Genomic DNA, 19,659 nt, shown 5'->3' on the forward strand with positions numbered 1-19,659 from the left:
ATCTGTAGGTGCGTGTCTATCAGCTTACAATTTTGATAACTTTAGTTTTTACAAACTTTATTTTTTAGACTTTGTCTTTGAATACGAGTTTTTCGCATTTGGTAACTTAAAGATATAAGATTTTGTGAGGGTACATATATTAATATAACATACAACGCATTGAAACTAACAAAGTATTGCTCATGTACTGAATAAAAAAATCAATGAAAAGTATATCCTTTCAAAGTCTTAGATAGTTGAGTCTCATTTTAATTTAATTTCATTTTTTATAAATGTTTGGTTTTTTTGGGGTTTTTTTTAGTATGATTATTTTGCTTATTGTTAATATACTTTGCGGTTATCATTTTTTTACTAGAGATACAAACAGTTAGTCACAGAATCATGATCAATTCCGTCGATAATCTCTAATAAATACCTCAATCAGATTTCACCACGAAGTAAACCAATTAGAAATACCGGAATATATAACTCTCTATTGTCGCAAGCTAGTTATAAGGATGAATCGCTGATATCGACTTTCATTATCTTACAGGTTGCGAATGGGGAGGTGGCTGTCGGCATGGATCAACTACCGGACTGGTTAGTTTACAAACACTTAATTTTTCGGAATAATATTTCTGGGAATCGGGACTCGCCATACAATTTTTCTGACCCAGGCAGTGTGTTTGAAGAATTTCAGAGGAGGCAATTTACACTCCACGAGTATTCGACCATAGTACTTTTAAGTTTATATGTTATAACTTTTCTGATAGGACTTTTTGGAAATGCTTTGATCATCGTAACAACGATCAGAAATGGACAAGCACAACAGTCCAAAAGTTATTTTCTGATTAACTTAGCAGTTGCAGATTTAGCTGTTACCCTGTTCTGTATGCCAACATCTTTGGGAACAATTATCTATAGAGTATGGGTATATGGACAGTTCCTTTGTAAGTTTGTTGCTTTCTTCCAAGGTAGGTTATATACTAAACTAGAATAAGACTTTATATTTTCATGTAAAAAGAATTATAATTGGTTGTTAAATTATCGTTTTCGTTTAATCAAATTTTACCTTAATTTCTTCTTGTATTTTTTTCTATCATTACCCGTCTTACAAAGCAATGCAAGAGTAGAATTTTGGATAAGCAGTTATCTGGGTATTGAAGCAGGATTTTGTGTCTTGCAAAGGCTTGTATCTTTTTAAGGGAAAAAAATAATTCAGGTTAATCGTGATAAATATAAATTTATCCTTAGACAAAATGCTAAGCAGACAAGCAATTTTGTTAGGCTGAGAGTAATATTATCCACATGCAAAAAAAAATGTATTTTAGGAGAAAAATATCAGAACTAAACAATTATTGACCAGAACTCTCGCCGCTTAATGCCATTGGATAAAAGATCTATTTGTCATTAATATGTATGGATTTTGCTATCTTTGTTGTTGGTGCCTTTCAGAGCTTACTAAAAGGTGTGGAGACTGTTAGTTGATCTCTGAAATTATTACCTCTGATGTATTTAGTTAGGTAGTACCTGGTGCATTTGTCCCGTTTCAGCATATCCGGTTTTATCATTACCGCCCTGACATACACTCTTTGAGACTTTAAGATTTCCCGCACGCACGATACCCAAAAGCACGCTAAACGTTCACCTGACGCACGATAAACGAACGCTTCCATTGTGCGTTTAAACGCACGATAAACGAGCGCTCCCAGCGTGCGTTTATAGGCACGATAAACGAACGCTCCTAGCGTGCGTTTAAACACACGAGAAACGAACGCTTATACCGTGCGTTTAAATGTACGATAGACGAACGACAAAAATAATGATATTGACATATAATGAAGACAAAAAAATAGAAAATAAAATTAATGAAATTATATAAATTAATAATAGCCAAAAATACAAAAATAACAGCTAAATCAATGAAATAATCAAAGTACAAAAAACGAACACAAAACGATGTATAAACGCTCGATAAACGATGCACGGACGCTAAAATGGGAAACGTGAACGTCTCTAGGAGTGTAACATTGATTCATTATGTTTACTTTTTACAAAAAGATATATAAGGTTTAATTTTTATATTCATTGAAGTAATTGTTTTTTTTAACGTCAACATGTGCTATTAAATGTAAAAATAAAATAACAGATATATATTCCTTTATGACAGTGGTGATGCATAAGACTGCTGCATTTGATATGAAAATTACGAGATATGTTATCGTAATATCCATAAATAGATTTCACAAAAAAAGTATTTTCAAATTCAATACATTGTTGTCACTTATCTTTACAAGATTTATTTCCTTTCGTCTGAATAGACAAGACCTGAAAAGCGATTCTTTTATTTATCATCTATTAGAATTGGTTTTGAAAATGTCAAGATGATTAGTGTTTTGGTACCTAGAAAGAACCCAGTGTGGTTACTGGTTTTTATGGTCGTGAAACATAGATTGTAAATTACATATTGCTCTTCAGATGTAAATTGATTTTCTTTGCAATATCAGTTGTAGATAAAGTGGGTTTGGGTAGTTTCAAGCAAAATAAATAATTAAAATAAGAAAATGAAGGTATATGCTGAGTATATCTGTCATACACTTGCAATAGGACAGTAGATAGGCTACAAATTATAAGACGATTTAGTTTGAAGTAATTGTAAAAGAACAACTCAAAAATCTTTTACTAAATTTTACGACTGTGCAATGCTAGTCAATGTTTTGACGCAAATGCGCAAAGTTAATTCATGTTTTCAGACTTCTTTCACATTCTGTTTTTTTTTTTTTTGTTTTGTTTTGGTTTAGGTTTTTTTTGTTTTTTTGTTTTTTTTTTTGTTTTGTTTTGTTTTTTTGTTTTTGTTTTTTTTCGGTGCTGGAGTTTATTGCGAATATTCAATATTCATTCAAAAAACGTGAGATCGTAGTAAAGTATCTTCCATATAATATCATGTAGTTTTTTTTAGGTTTGACCCCCATCAACTATGTGATATACTTAAACATACTTTGTAAACACTTTATCACTTCACCGATTAGGTAGACACAAATATGATATGCGAACACATTCTGGTTTTTAAACTCCATTTTTTTCTTCCTTTTAAAGTTACGCTTATCCTGCTTACTTCAAAATCACATCCGAGTACATTGAGTCTTTCTTGCAATACATTTTTTGCTTGCGATCGATTCAACTCGCACAAACAATTTTTAATGATTGAATTTGATCTTAAAAGTACACGCAGAGTACCCTGAGGAAACAAACTATCATATAAAGTTGTGACATTTGGTCCTCATTAGTCTGAAGTAACAGTGCGTGTTGCAGTTTTTTTTTCAATTGATGAGGAATAGCTATTAATCGTGAATTTAATAAATCTACCCTATGGCAATGTTTCCCAAATCTAGAAGATTTTTATCTTTTCAAATGGGAATATGCAAATAACTACTTTGAAACGAAATTCATCTTAATATCAATGAAAACTATTTCATTTCAATTTAGTCGATCTAAAAACTTACAAACGACGGTCTACCTTCAATTTCTAAATTATTTAAAAAAAGTTATAACATGAAATAGGTAAGATAAAATGTACTAGTATTAAATAAAGCCAAAAGTAATTCTTAACATTAAAACATACAAAAAGATGCGGTATTTGGACAAGTGACATTAATATTGTATTACAAGACAAAACTAGGTTTAAAACGATTTTAAATATGGAATTTTATGAGAAAGAAGTCTGAAACATTCGAAAAATTACTTAATAATTTGTTTACAATCGAGTTCCTTATAAAAAAAAAACCAAAATTATCCAAGTACTTTTGACTAATTGCTATAGAGAAAAATTCAAAGACTGAAGGCTTCAACGTCGCTAATCGTCAAATATCAACCGTCACCGATTTTTGCTTACTTTCAATATCCGAAATGGTGCAAATGCGATATGCTCTAAAATCGAGTGACTTCCGCTTAAATTTCGTTTCCTTGATATTAGTGTGTACTCTTTTGTAACCGTTATGACTCGAATGTTTTCAATTATCCGGAACAAGATTAAACAACTGGCAATGACTATATATAGAATACTGTGTCCTGATAATATATATAACCTTTACTTAATCAATTGTAACGAACGCCTGTGTTTGCATGGGAAACAAGGTAATACTACATGAATTCAATGCTAACCGATCATTTTATCTTTTAATGTAAACTTCCCGTTCTAATACAAGCAATACAAAAACAACCGAATAGACACGTGTATGATATGTTTTAGAAAAGGTACTTTGTAGCGTTCTTTGGGTCGCTTATGATATTGACCAGGAACCAGTTTAGGGACCAGATTAAGCAGTTGGCATTGAATATTCATAAATATCGTGCTTAAGTATATGACCTATATAGTCTTGTAACGAGCCACAGTGCCGGAATCGGAAACTGGATAATATTCAAAGCTAACCGATCATTTCATGTAATTTTCTCGTTCTCGTACAATCAAGAAACAAGCGTAGGACATACATATATGATACTTAAGAGGTACATTTTAATCTCGCATGAAGCTAGAACTATGACGCTATGACGGTAAATAAGGCGAGGGTCTGCAGCATTACGTGACGTATAACTACATAGTTATGCAAAATCATACGCGAATATTAAGTAGTGAAATTACGAGTGCAAGAATTTGCTAACAATATCAGCGATTAAAAAGCGAGCGTCTACTGTTAATAGCGAGACATTTAATATAGGTCAATTATAGAACAAATCTGCTATACATGCATAAGTGGTCTTACACTGTTTCTGAAAATATGTTGAGGTTCCTACTAATATTTCTATATCCGTGTTTGTGCCTTTTCTTTGGCGATTTGAAATATATACTAGCACAATTTATATCCAATCTGGCAGGTATACATGCTAATTTTAAATTGTAGTATAGGAGGAAATAAAATTGTACTTATGTAGACTGATAATACCAACAGATCTTAAATAGGCCTGTGTGTAGACAGCTGTCATAACTGTAACCTTAAAATGTATAGTCAAGAAATGTTCATAATAGTCTTCTACTGTAAGCTAAAAAATAGTTAAATATGTTCACCAACTTCCATTTGACAAAGTAGAAGCTTATTTCGTGCACCTTACATAACCACTCAATGGCCATCAACTAATTATCACAACGATAAGGCATGTGGTTATGCCATAGCTCAAAGGTATATGTGTTGACAAATCAATTTCAAAATTGTAAGTCTTGGTGAATTATATCAGAAACATTTTATAATGCAACTTAATAATCAAATATAAATCCGCGATATAACGGAATGACAGAAGTACATTATAGTTAACAGTGACCGAGGTAAACTATTTACTTAATATTTACATAGAGGGAAATCTGTTCTTATTTCTTTTTTATTTTCACTGTCAGCATCTGATTGTCTTTTGGTGCAACATATTTCATGAGATCCTAAGCATTTCAATGGCTTCTCATAAAGATTTTACAATACTCGTTTTATTGTTAAATGTAAGGCCAAGTAAAGATGATAATGCCGACAAAGGACAAACACTTCGTCTAAAATATATTCTATGACAAACTGTAAGAGTAACAAGGGAACCAAGATTCTAGCGCATATCAAAATAATGTAATCCAGGGACAAAGACCAGACATGGAAAACAGACATACTTAACAAAGAACACCAAATAACCAAAACAATACATACAAAGCAACAAAAGTAAATGAGCAACTCGGACTCCACTAAAAACTGGGAGCATGGACCAGGTGCACCGGTAAGGTAAGCGTCCTCTGCTTTTCTAGAAACACCCGCCGGTTAATTATAAAAATTCAAGTCCAGGGTAGTGGAAAAAAGAAAGAAAAACTATGACACGTTGAACGATGATGCAGATTGATACACCGTAACAATCCACGAGTTCATGATGACGACCATGTAGGTAGTGATACTTCAATCTTATAGAAACATAACCCGGTTCCAGAGTCTAATTGTAAGAAGTGTAGTGCAAATACAAAAAGTCTGCGAAGTTACGGCAAGCTCTGGCATAACGCATGAGTTGTAATATGAAAACTCCATACGCAGGTGCTGAAGGGATGTTGCCACAGATGAAAAAAAAGTTGACAATACGGAATGAAAAGTCATCACGTTTATCGTACAGTTTGGTCGATAGTTTACCTTAATCATCGATCACTAAGTGAAGGTCAAGATATGACACTGACTTCACAGTGTCCGTAGTATTCTTTATCTCAAGTTATTTTCAGGTAGATGCAATGTATCAAATCCCCGAGACTAGGATTGTTTAAAGATTATTCGTCATCTATATAGGGTAACTGAGATTAATGGATCTAAACAACTGAAATATAAAAAAATCAAATAGCAATATATGTGGCAGCAAGCTCTTCTATTAATGAGACGTTAAAACAGCACTCGGTATCTGAATGAACTATTTAAATGCAATCGGTACAATGCTAAGGAAAGCTTCAACATGTTTTTATATTTGATTAGCGATTGCTCCCTTTTCATGTCTTATCCTCAATCTGTACTTATTGTATAGTTGTATGATTTAAACACATTTCAATAGTCATTCTGTCTTTTGCAAGTAGTTTTACATGTTATGTATTAAATAAGTAAAGTAGAACAGACAACAACAACAACAAACGAATATTTGATACTAACGTATGGCACCACTAAGTTATTATCATCATTAAATATTTCTTGGGAAATAGGAAGCTATAGATTAACTGTCATAATATATAAGTGAAAGCCAAAAAGGCTTTGAACCTCCAGTGTATTAAATATCGTCGTCAGTACGTGAAGCCATCTATGAAAGAATTTAATTATATCGTTCTTTCTTCCTGTCAAACTGGGCCGCTTTATAATTGGTTGAATTAGAAGCGTAGTTCGCTCGAGTCTGTTGTTTGTAATATTAATCAGTCTTCGTGTAAAAAGGCAACATTTTAGTCATGTAACAAGTGTGATCATATGCACGACTTGAAAAAGAAAAATAATTCCAGCATTCCACATCATACCTCAGTTAGAATCATGTTAGCCGGTTATTATCTTTAAAATATCTTATCGTAACTCACGAGATTAAAAGTCATATACCCCGTAAATAAAACTATCTTACTTATTAATTTTTAAAGCTATTTTAAAATGGGTTACGGTTGTGAAATAAGATATTTCATCAACAATTCCTTCACGGAAAGCAAGCATCTGTTTTTATCAATAGACGTTGTATCGATGAAAAATCATGTACTGTTTACATTTTAGTTGTTGCAAATCAAAATGGTAATCCGTTTTAAGTTGTGGTGATATATTTGTTTTTCCTTTGGCTGTGATAAGTAATCCACAGAATGTCAGGGCTCGCGCTTTGGTGTATCGTAATTCTTATATATAGAAACAACTTTAAAAAAAAAAAAAAAAAAAAAAAAAAAAAACATTCGATTTATTTTATTTTATTTTTTTTTAGAATTTAACTTACAAAAATTGAAATTACAGTGTGTATCTGAAAGCAATCTATGGAGTTTTTGCACTGTGCGATATAACACAAGTATTGCAAGGATTTGTTGAAATGAAAATATCTTTTGTACTTCAATAACAACGTTTTTATGTTAGGGTTTTTCTTAGTCAAGTGTATCTATGTTGCGTCCCTTATGAACCAAAGATTAATAACAAGGTTATAAGGCATTTCACTCAAGCTGATAAGTAAAGGTCGAGTGTTAAGTTACATTATATTTAGAAATTAAGATTGACGCTATCATTATTTTATTGTCATAAAAATGCTATAAAACTCAGAGTATTCAGCGATGAAAACATTGTTTGGCCTTGGTTGTAACGAGATTATTAGAATCACAACGGCAGCTGATCACCTGCTAATCAAAAATGACTTTTCTGATTTATGTTGTGTGGCGGCGATGTCAGGATTGGGACATGGTAAATGGGTCATTTAATCACGATTTTAGTCACTACTTTTGGTATTTAATGAGGAGAAATTTTCGTGAGGATTATCAGTGTATAATTATATATACTAACATTTTGTGTATGGATCACAACATGATTATAAGACTAACAAATGTTATTCAATAGAACTGATATTCTTTGAGGACAAAATCTAAAAAAGAAATAGCAATGAGAAATAACCCTTAGATAGTTTTATCTTATCAAAACATATATACTAAAAGAATACAAATAATCAGAGGGTTTTAATTTTCTGTTTCCCCAGTCTTAAAAATCATATTCTTCTTTTAGGGGTTGCAGTAGCTGTCAGCGTGTACTCCCTAACAGCAATGAGCATTGATAGATACTTGTCAATCCAGAATCCAGTTGCATCCCGGAAGTTTATGACAAAAAGACAATGCCTGATCATGATCACCGTTATGTGGATAATATCTGGATCGTTTATGGGACCGATGTTATATATCAAAACTGTTGATACCATCTCCCTTGATCGCTTGCCATCAATTGCGTTCTGTATTGAACAATGGCCGCAAGAACGGGACAGAAAAGCTTATGTTTTGTTTTTGATGTTTGTTGTTTTCCTTATTCCCGGTGTAACTCTTGCTGTATGTTATTCCCATGTTGGTCGTGCATTGTGTTCAAAGGACATGGCTCGTGAAGGGTCAGACTCGAGCTCCAGGGGTCTTTTCTCTAGGAAAAAAGCTGCTAGGATGATCATAATTCTTATCATTGTTTTCATGTTGTGTTGGTTGCCTTATAATATTGCTTCACTTGTCTCAGATCTTTCCGACGAATTTGTGCTTATACTCCTCAGTTTTACGCTTTGGCTAGGACATGCACATAGCGCTATTAATCCGGTAATGTTTTGGCTGTTAAACAGACGGTTCAGGGAAAAGGTGCGGATCATGATGAAATCTGTGAAGAAGAATACATTTACATGTACGTCATCCAGCACATTGTCCCTTCCGGCTTATGTGTAGTGCTCTGGAGAATCAGAAACGAAAGGCGGGAAAAATGTAAATTTACATCTCTGCTTGAAACGCGGTGGTATGTAGTAATCATGCTGTCAATCCAATTGTCCTCTCCGAATTCTAAAACCTCAAATTCATCGGAGGTAATATTATACACACAATTAAAACACAACACGAAACATAAACAAACTCTATGCTGTTTGTGTTTTGAAATGTGAAATATATGGCAAGCCAAAGTGGACACAAATGCCTATTTATTAATATATATTAATATATATGACAATAATAAATATTAATAAATATGGCAATTATAAATATTAATAGATATGGCAATCATAAATATTTATAATTCAATTATAAATATTTATAAATGTAAGACAATTATTAATATTTATAATTCATTTATAAATATTAATAAATGATTTATAAATATTAATAATTGATTTATAAATATTTATAATTGAATTATAAATATTTAATATGTATATATAATCCTAAAAATATAATGTATAAACTTTCTTCATTCAATGTTTATATGTAAATATGGTGTTCATTAAAGCTTCCGATTGTGGTATAGAATATCATAAAATTAAGTTTTTGAACATGCATTTGTTTTGTAGTATAATAAGTCTCATCTTTTTTTATTTCTCAAATATATTCATTTAAGGGTGTGTTTCTACAATTATAAAAGGAGTAACACATCGTGCTTTTGAAGATGAAACATAACCTATTTACTCTCTTTTTTATTATTTTGTAATCCTTAGTAAAACTGAGTATGAATTGAGTACATCTGAACTTGTTCTTATTTCATATACTTTAACTGTGTGCTAAATATATGAATTTGTATTTTATTTTTGTATGCAACAAAGCCTTAGAAAACCGCCAGGTTATTACTGATGGTAATAGGCATCTAATAAATAAACCGAACCAAAACCCATAAAGATACCAAAAAATTAATTCGACGAATGTATTACTCAAGGCAAATGTTAATACATTTAAAAAAAAAATGGGTTTAATACGAGGGTGGCAAAGCAAGACGTTTAGTGCAATATGTTCTAGTTAATGTCTGTAAAGAGAACTAATAGCATATGTTATCGGCATTTTGTCCTTTTTTCCCTTGATGTTTCTTTCTGATATTTTTCTTGCTCACTGGTTGTATCACAAAAATATCAGGTAAATCAAACATGACTGACATGACGTAAGAACGGATAATGGGTGTGGTCTTATCAATTAATATCTTTATATTATATAAGTACTATTTTCTAATTTTTTTCCGGTTCGTCGAAACATTCAACATGATATTTTCAGCATCAAAATCGAAATTAACTATCATTCTTTATATTTTGTATCCTTTCTGATTCATTTAGATATTCTAAAACAATCCGCTGTGTTGAATTTTTCCCAGTTTCTCTTTAGGTTCTTTTGTTATCAAGAATAATCTCAAAAGTTTATTTTACCTGCAAGTAAGAAAGAACAAACTTGGAAAAAAATACTCACTAAGTTGGGCTAATAACATTATTGTGTCAGTATGTTATTTCGTTATTAATAGGAACACCTAAGTCAAGATATAGTAACCCATGTCTTTGGAGAACGTAGCTATGTGTATGACAATTTAAAAAAAAATCTAGATTGTTTTTCTTCGGTAATTTTAAATAATTCTTATTAACAAACCTTTATTCCGAAACATTAATTCTTGAATATCAAATTGATAAAAAAAAAAAAGATTTCCTTCAGAATAAAGAAAAGTACATGTGTAGGTATCATTTTATATAGTCTTGCAACATCTAAAAATATTTTATTGTCAGACAAAACTAGTTTCTGTTGGTTGTTATTGCATTTATTTATCAATACCAAAGTAGAATATTTGGTTTTTTTTTAATTTGGCGTGTTTCAGTCACAACGCCATATGGTGAAGGTATCTCTGAACGAAAATGTTATTACATAAGGGACTAAAACGTCAAAAAGGCTGATATCCTTATGGAGATTATGTCATACAGTAGTGGACGTAAGAAACTAAGAGAAAACAAAAAAAAACAATTATGAGTAATGGTGAAAACAAGGTTCTTTAACCAGACGATCAGTATAGTTGTTTCAGTGCCTTATATTCAAGAACTTAATTAAATGAAGACACTTGTTCAGACATTGAAAATCATGTATATGTATCAGTTAAATGCATATATTGTATTGAAGGTCTAGACAATTTCCGTCAACTAACCTGATTTTATTTTACAAAATACAGGTCTTGTATTTACATAAACTATCTATCTTCAGCGACATTTTTATATACAGCTGAAAAGTTTTTTTTGTATTTTTTTCGCCGAAAATTTAATCCTGGCTGATAACTACACTAACGACTATTTTTTTTAACCCGTAAACTCCTAGAAATAAAAGATTTATTTTTATACATTTTATATGCTTTTTAACGTTTATTGGAATTAACTTATGTAGATGAATCAATTATTTCGGCATGCATTGTGAATGAATCTGTCATACTAAAAAATGTAAAAAAAATCGTTCCGGTTTTCATTTCTTTGCTTTTTAATGAAATGTTCTTTGTATTATATGAGTTATTCCCTACTAAAGAAATTGTATGGTGATTGTGCTTGTTGATTAGCTTTCAATCCGGTCGTACTTTCATGGCCGTATTGCTCAGCTTTTGTTGTTAAATAAATTGTTGTTACCAGAAGTTTGTGTCTTGTTTTCAATGACTTCGATAATCCTAAACATAAGGCCATTCTTAGTTGAAGGGCAGAGTCAATCAAATAAAAAGGAAGTCTTCTTATTGTGTTTTTCAAGTTGATATTCTTTAATTTAATAGTAGTTGACCGTTATTTCAGAAGGAAAAGGAAGGTTTCTTTTTGTAGCTATAATACCTTAAGGTAACATCAGGTGCTACAACAATCTTTTTAAATGTATTTTAATTGTTGTGTGACATTAATGCGACAAGACTGAAATGTCAAATATGTAGCGCAAAAAAAAACAATCAAATACAGCTGTAAAAGGTTTACGGTAATGACGAATAGTTTACTCCACATCCTGTATATAATGATGATATATTTCCGATGTACTCGCTTTTATTCATACATGAAATTAAATAGAAAAAAATATTCAAACAATCTTTTAACAGTTCTATCAAGAAACGAAGACGATTTGAAGTAAAAAGATATTTAGTGATAGCGATATAAACAACAAACTCCAGGCTGTTTAACACGTTCTTTTCATATATAACGGATAACATCATGAAAAATCAAGAGTGTTTCGAATGTCAGTCGCTGTTCGGAGCTTTTGTTGTATTGAAATAATAATAATACCAAGTCTGGTAATAAGACGCAACGTCATGTGACTAGAGACAATGTGGGTCAATAAAGGCAACGTCAGGTGACCAGAGACAATGTAGATATATGATGTCAACTTCAGGTGACCAGACACAAGACAACGTCAAGTGACCGAAGACAATGTAGATAAATAAAGTCAACGTTAAAATCTTGCTGATAAATAAAGTCAATGTCAGATGACCAGCGACAAGGTAGATAAATAAAGGCAACGTCAGGTGACCAGAGACAATGTTTATATATAATGTCAACGTCAGGTGACCAGAGACAATGTTTATATATAATGTCAAAGTCAGGTGAGCGAAGACAGTGTAGAAAAATAAAGGCTATGCCAAGTGATTAGAGACAATGAAGATCAATTAAGGCAACGTCAGGTGACTTAAGACAATGTAGATTGATCAAGGAAATGTCTAGGTGAAAAAAATACATCAGGTAAATAGAGACAACGTTAGATAATATAAAGCAAAATCTCAGAACTCAGATAAAAAAAAACAAATTGTAAACTAATATGTACGATAAACTTCCATTACATCAGACTCTTTGATAATGGTATTTGAGATATGATTAAATATTCATTAGCAAAAAGGTGTAGCAAGTTGCTTTGTAATTAAATACTAGACCACTCGATTGTCTATTTTGATTCGTTTTCTGGTCAAGGTTGTTAATTATACCTCAAACAATTCATGTTTTGTTGTGCTTTTATATGTGGCATGATATAAACTCATTAAATAAGGAGAACCACTAATTGAAATCGAACTAAACCTTGTTAACAGAACATCAATTCAGTTATAAGGATATTTTAAGGACCTACAGTGCAAGGACATATATAGAATTGACGTCATCAACCTTAATCCTAATACTTAATACCTATATTATTCGTGATAGAATTACATCCCTCGGAGTTGATGTATTTATTTTATTGACACGCTCGTTGTGTAAGACCGAGTTCTTCATTTTATATCCTAGATTCATCAGTGGGGACGCCTTAAGCAAAATCGGTTTTGTGTTTTATAGTTAGCTTGGTGACCATTAAATTATATATTCAGTTGGAAAAGTACAAACCTAACATTAAAAGCGTCTGGATAAATTCGACCCAAAATAAACTGAAACAACAATAAAACACACCAAACAAATCACTCAAAAATACACATCCAATTCTCTTCACTGAATACCTCAACATACACCATATAGACAAAATAAGGCATTCAATTAACGAACGATTGCAGTTACTGAAATTAGCTCAGAATATGTTACAATGACCAATAACATCACAACTACTGTTGTGTTCATTAAAGTCTATTTTTTATTAAATACAAAACGGACCAGTTGTAGGTGGCATAGGGTGTTTCATGAATTGTAGGTGGCATAGGGTGCTTCATGAGTTGTAGGTGGCATAGGGTGCTTCATGAATTGTAGGTGACATAGGGTGCTTCATGAATTGTAGGTGACATAGGGTGCTTCATGAGTTTTAGGAAAGGAAAATAAACTATAAGAAAATCAAAATCATCTCTTTTGTTTTAAATTTGAAAATGAAGGCTGTCATTTTTTTCTAGTGTAATATCTACATCAAAAAGGGTGTACCAGTACTTGTATTATTAGAATAAGCCAACCTACATTTTTGTGGGTTATTTTCGATAGATATCTTAAACATAGTTTCTGAAGTTAGGATTATATACGACCAAAATACCATCAAGATATCCAAAAATATTCATGCAACAGACCATGTCTTGAAGGATCTTTATAGACTAGAGTCACGAACTGTGATACAATACGGAATCAAAATGGCTATGAGAGGAACACAATTAGTTCCATTATTGGAATATCAACAACCTGTCTGTAAAGAGTAATCAAGGGAACCAAGGTTATAGCGGTAATCAAAAGAATGTAATCCAGGGACAAAGACCAGACATGGAAAACAGACATACACAACAAAGAACATTAAGTTAACAAAATCATACATACAAAGTAACACTAGCAAATGAGCAACTCGGACTCCACTAAAAACTGGTAGGGTAAGCGTCCTCTGCTTTTCTAGAAACACCCGCCGAGTTGCTCATAAAAAGTCAAGTCCGGGCTAGACGAAAGAGGATAGGAAAATTATGACACATTGAACATATTAGTTTTTATGGCACAGATGGATACAAGGTAACGATCCACGAGTTCATGACGACGACCATAAAACTTTTGTGGTGATTACTTCAATCTTGTAGCAACATTACCCTGCTCCAGAAGCCTATTTGTTGCCACAACTGAAAGGAAAATTAACAATTTTGAATGAAAAGTCATCACGTTTGTCGTAAAGTTTGGTCAATAGTTTTCCTTTACCATCAATTTCTAAGTGTAGGTCAGATATGAGGCTGATTTCACGGTGTCTGTAGTATCCTTACCTCAAGTTCTTTGGGGTAGATGATGCGATGTATTAAATCCCCAAAATTAGGATTGTTTAAAAATAATACAGCATCCATATAGCGAAAACTGAGATTAAAGGATCTTGCTAAACGATATTCTTTCTTTCGGATCAGATCGGCTATAAAGTCAGCGTCATTAGAGTGAAGGAATAGGTCAGCAAGTAGAGGAGCACAATTTGTTCCAATTGGAATACCGACCGTTTGTTGAAAAACGTGTCCACCACACTGGACAAATATGTTGTCGTTTGAAAATTCCAGCACTTTGTAAATATCTTTTTATATCTGTATATTTGGAAGATGATTTGGAATTATTTCTTACATGAGGAATCTCTACCAAGAACTATATATTTGTATCTAGGCGTACCATCTTTTTTGGAAAAACAACGATGTGTAATGTTTTTAAGTCGGGATTTAACGGAGTATGTGGAATAGAAGTATACAGTGTTGAAAAATCATAGGTTTTAATGCTATTATATTGGATAATAGTCTTGAACTGATTGTCTCCAAAAGATTCTTCGATTCTTTCAAGATACACATCGAACTAATACCACTACGGGAGTAACAAGTGTTGTGGTAAGACTGCAAACCCTCTTTGACAGCTGTGAATATAGAAGTTAAAAGTTTTGAAAGAGGTTTGGATGTACATTTTGCATATCCAGTTATATAGCGTTGTGTGTATGGATTCTTGTGGAGTTTAGGAATCCAGCACATAAACAGTAAATCACAATCATCGTCCTTGGTTTAAAGACCAAAAGAGGATAGCACAGATTCATGGTTTTCCACAATCTCTTCTTTGGAAAGTGTGGTAGCAGTATAGGTCTTATCACTACTATTATTTTCTACGTCTACCTCTGATAATAAATATTGATCATATCTTATAAATATGTCCACTGAATGTATTTATTCTATCTTAAATCACTGAAAATGCATTATAGTCATTACAAGAAATGAATTTATCATTAAATATGGCGACTTTTCTTTAGTTAGTTCATGTTGCAGTGTTGTTTGGTAAAAATGTCATAACTAGATACACATTCATACGAATTCTGATAGTTATGAAGTCAGCCTAATACCTCAAGTTATATTTTCATTCTCCAATATCTCACCGATGTTGTCATTACAATTTTTGCAATACATGGTAACAAAGTTTTAAATATTTGTACAAGTAGATGTTTATAATATAGAAATATTGGTAGTAGTACATTAGCCAAAAGATGTGAAAAAAAAGAGATTAGGACGGATATTTATGATGTTTAGGTATCCAGTATAAGGTCGGAACGGTTATATGATCGGTGTTAATACCAAACAGAGCGGCTGGTTAATAGTGTTCTTACATGTATAAATATATTCTGTAAAAATTACATATCATTATTAATCTTCATCAAAATGTCATCATCAATTAAGATTAGACTGCCCCATTAAATAATATTCCTTTTCGATCAAGTTCGGAGCTCATTTGTATTTGAATAAAGCATTTTCCCTGTATTACTTCGATTATATGTGAATAGGCATAAAATACTTTAATTTGTGTTTCCAATTCTGTATTCAGCATACTTTTCGATAATGATTTTGGGCATCTTATGTTAAAAATCTGATTTAATTCTTGGGTGTAGAAAAACATACATTTAGATCTAGAATAAAAGTAAAGAAAGTAAAACTCAATACATTTATATCAGCGGGGAACGTGAATGTCACTTCCAGAGAGATGCATACACCATTTAAATTATCGAAGAACTGACAATATAATTCCTTCGGTGATATAATCATTAATTCTTGGAAAAGGAAACGGGCACTACGATAGTGTTTGTGAAATTGTAGTAATTCCGTCTTTCGTTATGAAATTCATAAAACAGGTTTTTTTGTTTAAAAGACTTATGACAATTCATATACAAATACAATCATTACATTCAATACTTTCAATTCGCGGTTTAAAACCTTTTTTTTATCATTTATTTCAGCATGACAGTTGTAGGTAGCAGATGACAAAGATAATCACGAAGTTATTAAGCTTTCCTCGATACTATGTCTTGAAAATATATGTTTCAACTATCTTTCGTATTTTTTCATTTTTGGACTTTCAGACCTGTTTTGTTTTGATTTTTTCTCTTTATAAGTTTGAGTAGCTCTATACATCTTTGTTATTTGCAGTGTCTCAGTGCTGTGGTTTGGTCATTCTATATTTTACTTCTGTGAGTATTTTCGAATTGTGTAAATTGGTCTTGCAAATAGTTCAATGTGGAACCAAGAGGTTTTATATACAGTATTAGATAGTGAGAGTTGGTTGCAAATAGCGTATTATGTTTATAATTGAAATGTGTGTGACTTTTCAAGTTTGCTGTTTAACTGAATCTGTTATTTATGATATTTTTCTATTGTTTTGTTCAATTATTTCAAGGTGTTTTCGTCAATTTCGATAAGTTATTGATTTATGTAGTAAGACATAATGTTTGTTTGTTTGTTTGTTGAGGTTTAACGTCCGAGCAGCAATATTTCAGCTATATTCAGACAATGAACATGAAATGGATGATAAAATGAACATAAAATGAAAAAAAAAAGGATGGACACAAGGGTAATAAGGTCGACAAATTTTGATTGCCACTGGAAAAAGGGGGGATGGGTAAGGTCGGGCAATTTAGCTTCCTGTGGCGGAGCCCTATGGATCCTACACCGAAAGAATACCACAGTAGGGTTCTTTAACGTGCGAGGAACGTGGCATCTTTCCCAACACGGTGCACCACTATGGTTTGCGGTCAGGTTTTCCGTACTATAGTCTGACAACCCCAGCATGTAACACGCCAGGGGTACCCCATTCCACCACCTGGGGCACACATCCCAGTTGCTCTGTGGGCAGAGCGCCCTAGCCCCTGGCTAGGGTTCTGAGCACTATTTAGTCGCCTTTTACGACAAGTTTAGCACTGCTGCAGGCCTATTCTTTTAACACCCGGACCTGCACGGGGCGTAAGACATAATGTGAACTCTAATAAACAGTATACTTTGTGTTGGAATGACACATTATATAATGTTATACTTTGAGTGTCTGAATAATAGTCCATTTTGATTGAAATTCTAGACATCATGTTACAGTTATACCTGCACCAGGTCATTATTTCCCTTCTTCCGTTTAAAAAAAACTTTTTACTGCACAAATCCAATAGAATTTTGATCGAGTTCCTCAAAACTGCTATTCTGTTTTCTATAACCTTGGTTCTCTTGATTACTCTTATAAATACAAATTATAATATTATTGAATTGAAATTTTGAATTAATTTTAGTAAGTTTCTAATATTAACTAGAAGTATTTATTTTCTACACAATTTGTTGGTATTTCTTTGTTAAAAAATATCAGTCGTGCACTCCATTTTTTTTTTATATCCAATACGTCTTATTTCTAGTTGTCAGCTCAGTCGTAATTGATATGTATTATCTTATTTTTTTCGACAATCGACTATCTTGTCTAACCTCTAACTCAGGTTGTATGATTTCATCACCGGAGTGTTGGTTTTTTAAACGCCAGTTTCGATTATCTCAAGTGAAAAGTCTGAGTTGCTCCTTTGCTTTTGTTACTTTGTATGTATGATTTTAGTTACTCTATGTTCTTTGTTGTGTGTGTCTGGTCTTTGTCCCTGGATTACATTCTTTTGATTATCGCTATAACCTTGGTTACCTTGACTACTCTTTAAACACTTCAAATAAATCTTTTTAAACTCACTTTGGTACCTAGTCTAAACAGCCTTTGCAATAAATCATAAATCTGAAGTTAACATGAAGCATTTACTAAAAATCAAGAGACTAAATTTTGACTATAGGATTTTTGCTTTTGTTTTGATTTGTTTTGTTTTTTTTTTTGGGGGGGGGTTATTTTTATTTTTGGTTATTTTATTATTTTTATTATTATTTTATTATTTATTTATTTTTATTATTATTTTTTATTTTGCTTATGTTTCACACAAAATATCTAGAAAGCCATTATTTGATTGGGATTGTCATTAGACATATGGTGAACAGTTACACAAGTAACATGTGTTAATTTCAACTTATATAAGATAGGCTCCTAACAAGTATATGTTTGTTTCTTTTATGTAATATAGCATTATTGTCTGTCAATATAACATTATTGTCTGTCATTTGGATTAGTCGGATATAGACGGACTTAATAAAATTATATTGATCAAGGACTTTAGTCAAGGTCTTGAAAATTCGAACACCCGTAGTTTGTCATTATTTAATGTCATTGTCTTCTCACTTTCACGGGTTTCATTTGACATATATTGTATATAAGAGAACTTTATACGACACATCGTGCAAGATGCTGCCCATTGGTTCTGAACAATGAAGTCAATGTTATCTTGGTTACTAAAATTGAGTTTGAAATCTCGAGTATAATAAAAATGCAATAAAAACGGTGAAAAAACTCATATAAACACTTCCATTATATAATAAACAGATGTAACTTGTTAACACTTTGTTTCTCTCTAATTTAGATGGTCTGAGAGCCTTGTATCATGTTGTATCTTGAAGTTATGGACCGTTCAATTGTCAATTGTATGTTTAAATGCAAAAATACATATCTTATATTAAAAATGTCGACATACTATACGCATTTCAAGGAGTTACCTCTCATAGGCAGCATCATGATCAAATATATAGGTAGATCTTAATTCAACACAGAGAGGTTCTTCCATGTGCAATACAAGTGATGAAGCCTCAGTATTTTGGATGTTTTGAAAATTTAATTTGTAAAACTGCAAATTTTGATTATTATTATAATTTTGTAATCGTCTGACTGCTTGACTGATAGACATGCATAATTTTTTTTTAAATAAAGAATCGGGCCGTTTTTATTATTAATTTCATTAAAAGAACGTTTTATATAATGTCCTTATCATTTATATTATAGGCATCCTTTTGCATTTTGTAAAACAAAACCAGATCTATTGATTACTTAAAAAATAAGTTATTAACAAATTATATCTCTGAAAAAAGATAACACTATTAAATGTGTTCAGAGTAAGATTAGTTTCATAAAATAGTTCATAACCCTGAT

The 19,659-nt window shown here is 31.9% G+C and overlaps 1 protein-coding gene across 1 annotated transcript in view; it reads left to right on the forward strand.

Annotated features, from left to right (window-relative positions):
* Positions 1 to 9,229, forward strand: part of LOC148622360 (galanin receptor type 1-like) — a 58,016-nt gene extending 48,787 nt beyond the window's left edge. The window contains exons 2-3 of the mRNA XM_088574041.1: positions 533 to 953; positions 8,196 to 9,229. Of these exons, the coding sequence (XP_088430167.1) occupies positions 533 to 953; positions 8,196 to 8,884 (1,110 nt within the window). The 3' untranslated portion in view covers positions 8,885 to 9,229. The remainder of the gene's footprint in view (positions 1 to 532; positions 954 to 8,195) is intronic.
* Positions 9,230 to 19,659: the final 10,430 nt, after the last annotated feature.

This window comes from Perna viridis, chromosome 3 (assembly GCF_037379345.1).
Source record: "Perna viridis isolate PV_CMFRI_1.1 ecotype Kerala chromosome 3, ASM3737934v1, whole genome shotgun sequence".
Lineage (NCBI taxonomy): Eukaryota > Metazoa > Mollusca > Bivalvia > Mytilida > Mytilidae > Perna > Perna viridis.